Genomic DNA, 6,000 nt, shown 5'->3' on the forward strand with positions numbered 1-6,000 from the left:
TCAAAACCAGTTCCAAAGGAAACCAATTTGTCAAAGACATTTTAAAAAAAATGAAACTACTTTACCATCTTTATGATAATAGGTGACTTCCACTTTTCTCTCCTCTGACCCAAGCAAAGCCTGAGCAATTTGGGCAATGTGATGCCTTTTGGTCTCTGGTCCATGAAGAAAGTCACAGGTGCATGGTTTCTGCATGACGTCTGGTCTGGAGAATCCAGTCATCTCACAGAACCCATCATTGCAGTAGATGATAGCACAGTTCTGCACTCTAGCATTAGCAATGATGAATTTTTTATCTGCAATAAAAAAGTAATGCATTTTTCAGTAATTGTGCAACATTTCATAAAACCTCACAGCTGCCTGTCAGGAGATATTTCTGCATCTGACTGCTACAGTATAGTGAACTTCAGTAGATATTCAACACTACACAAATGTACCAGAGGTCTTTAAAAAAAAAATCAATAAAAAGTAGATGAATTAAATCCAAAGTCACCTGGATTGCTGTGGGATTTGATCCAGGAACCTTTATTGCAAAACTTATCAGCAAATACAAATATGACCGTAGCTTTTGTTGTGCTGAAAATGTCCAACAAGGGAAGGCTGGCTAGGATGGATATCCAAGTAGCCTGGAGGGAAGCACGTAATAATTTTAGATAGGGTTGCTTGCCAAAGCTTAGGAAATAGGCTTCATAATAGGACTCGTAATAGGGGTTGCAATGTGGTGCCAACAGAGGCCTTCCCAAGCACTAACAGGGTCTGTCCCCTTCTGAAACTAGGCTTAAAAGGAGTAGTCAACAGAATGGGTTGTGGGGTGTATATGCGTTTGTGTTGTGTGGTGCCCATGGGCCCCAAAAGTTTGGGATTGTGAAGCAAACTCCAGCTTTAATTAAATCCTAGGTACAGACAGATCAACAGGAAAAGTGGAATAGGGATGTTTTACTAATAATTTAACACCACTGCAAATAAATCCACAAAAAATTCCATTTAAAGAAAATCTCCATTAGCCTTTTTGATACCTTGTTGGTTATATTAGTCATCAGTTACATTAGTAATCTGGGGAGCACTGAGAAACAAAACTTTAAAAGAGAGTGAACAGTCCATTCAGTTTGCAAAAGCTTCCATGCTGGTCAGTAGAGAATAGGACTCGATTCCTAGGAAGCTGCCTTGTCTATTTGTCCATCTTCCTTAGTGTTGCGCAACTTGGGTCTCCAACTGTTTTCAGACTACAATTCCCATCATCCCTGACCACTGATCTTGCTTCCTAGGGATGATGGAAGTTGTAGTCCAAAAACAGCTGGAGACCCAAGTTTGGGAATCACTGATTCTAGCTCCTAAGTGCCCACTCTGACTGGTAGGCACTCTCCAGCGTCTCAGGGAGAGGTCTCTTTTCGATTCAGGGTCTCACCTGGAGACAATTTTTACTTGTCATGTAACCAGACAAGTATACTTGTCTGATTGATTTTTACTTGATTCATTGTGAGATGTTACAGTGCAACAGCAACATAAAGAAAAACGGAAAACTACAGTATTCCCCTCTTCCTGCTTGGGCCACTACTGGCCTCCCAGCACTCTCCTGCACAGCACTGCCAGCTTAAATGGATGCCTTCCCATACACGCTGATTGCTGTACAAAATTATGCCACAATTATTGCTCTGTAAAATGATGGCAAATTGCAGGGTTAAGTTGCAAAGAACAGTGCATACACCCCAATCAGGAGCAGCTGACCAAGAAGCAAGTTTTCTTGCTCCAACTGATTTTCAGTTTGTTTCAGACCCAGTGCAGTTGATAGACTTAGAGTGTGATCCAAAGCATGCACTCTGAATCAAGACCCTTTGAAGACAATGGATGTCACTCCCAAGTATGTGTATACAAGACTGTAACTTTAAGTGTGGAACCAGGCACACTTCTAGATCACTGGGAGAGAAATGGTAACCTCAATCATTCTTATACAGTCCGAGTGTAACAATGTACGCTAGTCAGGCATTTCTCTTGAAACACTCATTCAAGGGTTCTCTCTACCAAAATGACATTGGCTGCTCTTTTGTGCTTTTTATTTATTTATTTTTTGCTGAAGCTTCTATTTTTAATGGCAAGCGCAGCTTTGAAGCCGCATCTGTCTTCACAATATGAACCAAGACATGATTCAGTCGCTCACCTGACTTCCCTCCCAAGCTGCATCAAAACTATCACATGGAAGAAATGTGAATGATTTACCCCCGTGAGCAACACAACATGCCATTGTCCTAATGTTTACACCTGGAAGCATGATGGGAAATCTGAAAAGGCTGCAATACACCCTATATAATAGGTTACTCTCAACCCTTTGCACATTCTGTCAGATACCTGTAATTTACAGCTCATCCCAGATGGGGTGCCTGATTATTTACAAGCTTTCTTTGTGGCAACTGCAGCTCCTGTCACTCAATGGTCTCATTATGCACACCCTAGCAGCGATAAATAAATCCTCTGACTTTAATGGGCTACTTACATCTCAAAGGGCTGCAGGATCTGACCTTTATTGTGAGCTATGAGCCTATTACGATGAGACAGATTTGCAGTAAATGCATTTTACTCCTAAAATATCCTTCAACGTATTTAAATTTTACTACGTATTTAAGGGAATGTGCATGCATCCAACGTATTGTTTCAGTGTGTGGTGTTCACGGTATTAGAGAACCAAACCAGACCAGGCATTACAGTATCTTCTTAAAATCATTGCCTGCATCCAAAAGATAAAGGCTGCAATCCGATGCACACTTAACTGAGAGTGAGTGCCACTGAACACAATGAGGCTTACTCCTGAGTAAACCCTGCATAGGATTGCACTCTAAGGCTGTAACCTCAAGCGCATTTACTAGGAACTAAGCTTCTTTTAAATCTATATGAGGTTTACTTCCGAGTAAACATGCTCAGAGTGACACTGCAGGCAAGGCGGTCCACTGCACCTATTTCACAATCTGCTGTTGAAATTAGGAAAAGGTCCTACAGGTCAGGCAGAAATCCAAATCCATCTTAGTTAAAGTTTCCTCTGGAAAGACCTTCTGAATCCTCCTGCTGGAAACTTTCCCATAAACTAACGTTAAACAAGGAGCCTCTGGGCAATAGGGTCAAGGTAGGAAGGTGCATGTTGTTTGGGGGATATAGGAAGCTGCCTTGAACAGAATCAGATCACTAATCTAGACTGGCAGGTGCTGTCCAGGGTTTTAAGCAGGAGGGGAACCTCACCCCACCCGGAGATGCCAGGGATCGAACCTGGCACCTTCCGCATGCATGCATGCAAAGCAGATGCTCTGCCCCTGAGCTAATTCTCTCTGCTGGCATTTCCCAGGACATCCCAATCTACTTCAAACCCCACTCCCGATGGTGAAAATGGGAGATTTCATAAGCAAGCCTTCTGTACGTTCTGACTCACTTGATTGGTCCCAAGGCGGACAGGCAGGTATATATAGCAAAGAGTTCACTGCATGACAAGCTGAGAGTTTAAGCGAAATGTTTCTGGACCAGATAGGAAGGATGGGAAAGGAAGCCACCCTGAGACCTGTTCTGGGTTCCAGCTCAGACTTTTCCCGTCCGACAGCCTTTGGCTCAACTTCGCCCGCCTCAGAGCTCCTGCCCTAGACCCCACCCCCCACAACCAACCCAGCCCCCTTTCCCCATTCCCCCTTGCGCAAGAAACGCCAAGGCTGGCGGAGAACTTACTCTGCCCTTCGAATTTGCGGATGATGGTGCCCAAGAAGGTGTTCTGTGGTGCCACATGACCTCGGCGAACAGGCATGGTGCCCCTCGCGCGTCGCCTTCCCCCAGCCCAGGCGCGGCGGCGAGGACTCCTCGGCGGCGGCGGCGGCTTTCGCTCGCTCCGTTTCCCGGGCGCGCTCCGTTCGCTGGGCGCCTGGCTCTCGAGCTAGCCTTTGCGAGAAAGCATCGTCCCTTCGGGCCGCGGGGGCAGCTCGCCGCTCGCTTAGCTCAGCAGCGCGCCGCTGCTTGCCCTCCCGGACTCAGCTCCATGCTCGCCTAGCGCCTCGGGGCGAACCTGACCCGCTCTGGGCCGGGATGGATGGAGTGGGCAGGGAGGTGGCCAGGGGCGCGTCGAGGCGCAGCGCGGCGACGAGGGCGACTCGCCTAGGCGATGGAGGTGCGCCGGGGCGCGTCTCGCTCTCTCTCTCCGCCTCGCTTCTGCTCCTCCTTGCCGAGCCCAGCCCTTCAACCTACTCGCCCTTTTGCAAGGAACAGCCGAGGCTGCCTGGGTCGCTCCGGCGCGGCGTCGAGCGGTGCTCAGAGCGGCGAGAGTGAGTGTGGTGACGCGTCCCCGCCGAGCCGCCTGCGGGCAGCTCCGGAGCGGCTCGCAGCAGCTCGGGTTACTCAAGCGTGCTTCAGCAGGAGCCAGCCAATAAATCTCTCCCGGGCGACGAGAGCGCGCTCAGACACGCGAGCGACCGCGCGCGCACACACACAGCTCCGGTAGGGATCGGCTACACAAGAGGCAGCCACGTCCCCTCTCCCTCCCCTCCAACACACACCCCAAACGCAGCGGAGACAACACGGAGAGGCACAAGTCAGGCGGAGGAGAGAGAAAAGGAAACCGATGCCTCACGCTTCGTCTTACAAGGCGACCCACACACCCAAAGGGGCCGACTTGAATAATATAGAGGGGGGGGGGGAGTCACGCCCTGCATAATCAGTCACAAGACTGCTCACACCCCATTTGAATTGCAGGTGGGTGTTTTATTGGAGACGGGCAAAGGGACCTCGGCCCTAGGATTTGGCTCCTATGCACCCACGCTCCTCCGCCTCCCCACACGGGTCGACTTGGACGTGTGGGGAAGACTACGAGTACGAGATAGTACTCCGGAGCATAGGCAGAGTTTGTCTCCTCTCTCTCGTTGAACGACCACTTAGGGCGAGCCCAGGCCACAGCAGCTAAGGGAGTGGGGCGACCTGCGTGGGTGGGTGGGTGGTGGGTGGGTGGCCTTCCAAATAAGGCCACTCCCTCCGGTCAGCTCCAAAGGGATGAGGGGAGCTTTAGTCTAGCCATATCTGGGCCGGGGGATCCCCAATAAAAGACACAGCTGTGTGCTGTGTCTAAAGTGCCTCTCTGTCTTAGGTGAGGGAGTCCTTCTAGACGGCTCGACTTTGCCTAGCCAGGAAGGATGGGGGGGGGGGAGTCTATGTTCTCAAACGTGTGGAAAAGGGGAGGAGCAGCTGCCGTAGAGCACGTGCAAAGCGCAGCGCTCCGTACCCCACCCGCAGAAGTGCCTTGCTCATTTTTGGATGAAGGCAAATGGCTTCGCCGAGCATGAAGCTCATCTATACTGTTCGGTGGCAGTTAAGGCAAGACTCTGGTTTTTACCACCTCAGCTGTTGTTGCTCCACCAACCAGGGAGACTCATGATCCCGGTGAGATTTGTTCTGGGTGTTCTCTTAGTCCAAAGGTTATGGGCACACGCTGCCAATCCAATCCTGAGTCAGGATCCTGCGAGGCAGAACCTTTGTGGATTCGAGGGGGAGCGCAGTCTTGCTCTGCAAACTTTGCAATCCGTTTACTTCAAGCGGGCGAGATGGGCGTACCATGGACAGCTTTTCCCACCAAAGGAAAACGGACAGCGCGTTTACCGCAAACTGCCGTGTGCCATTTGGGTTTGTCGCCTGCGGAGGCTGGTCCACTAGGGCAGATGGGGCAGTGCCCCACCGGCCGATCTCCCACCTCCTTGCCTTCGGATTTACATACAAGCAAGCGGGCGACACTGGCTATCGGCTTCCTACTGTCAGTGTCAGCATTATAGAATTCAGCAGGGAGGAGGAAAGGAGCAAACCTAGAATTAGCTAGCCCTGTCTGTCTTTGGCTCTAGCTCCACCTACTGTTGGCCTCCGTGCCTTCTGTCCTACCAGTCCCAAAGGGCACCAGTCACCACTGGAGATGCCTCCACCCTGGTTTCCTTTATTTTGACAGCATTTAGCCTCATCCTATCCATGGGTGGTAGTCAACTGACCCATTGGCATTAA

The 6,000-nt window shown here is 49.9% G+C and overlaps 1 protein-coding gene across 8 annotated transcripts in view; it reads right to left on the minus strand.

The window, feature by feature from the left end:
- The window catches only part of KCNH7 (potassium voltage-gated channel subfamily H member 7), a 256,606-nt gene extending 252,101 nt beyond the window's left edge, over positions 1-4,505 (minus strand). For 4 of the 8 annotated variants that reach the window (XM_077936770.1, XM_028747266.2, XM_028747240.2 and 1 more), the window contains exons 1-2: positions 3,700-4,504; positions 66-296 (exon numbers count right to left, since the gene is read on the minus strand). In XM_077936770.1, the coding sequence (XP_077792896.1) occupies positions 66-296; positions 3,700-3,775 (307 nt within the window). In that variant the 5' untranslated portion in view covers positions 3,776-4,504. Of the gene's footprint in view, positions 1-65; positions 297-3,699 lie in introns of all 8 variants that reach the window. The other 4 variants (XM_028747305.2, XM_028747279.2, XM_028747270.2 and 1 more) reach the window with 2 other exon arrangements.
- Positions 4,506-6,000: the final 1,495 nt, after the last annotated feature.

This window comes from Podarcis muralis, chromosome 1 (genome assembly GCF_964188315.1).
Source record: "Podarcis muralis chromosome 1, rPodMur119.hap1.1, whole genome shotgun sequence".
In the NCBI taxonomy this organism is placed as follows: Eukaryota; Metazoa; Chordata; class Lepidosauria; order Squamata; family Lacertidae; genus Podarcis; species Podarcis muralis.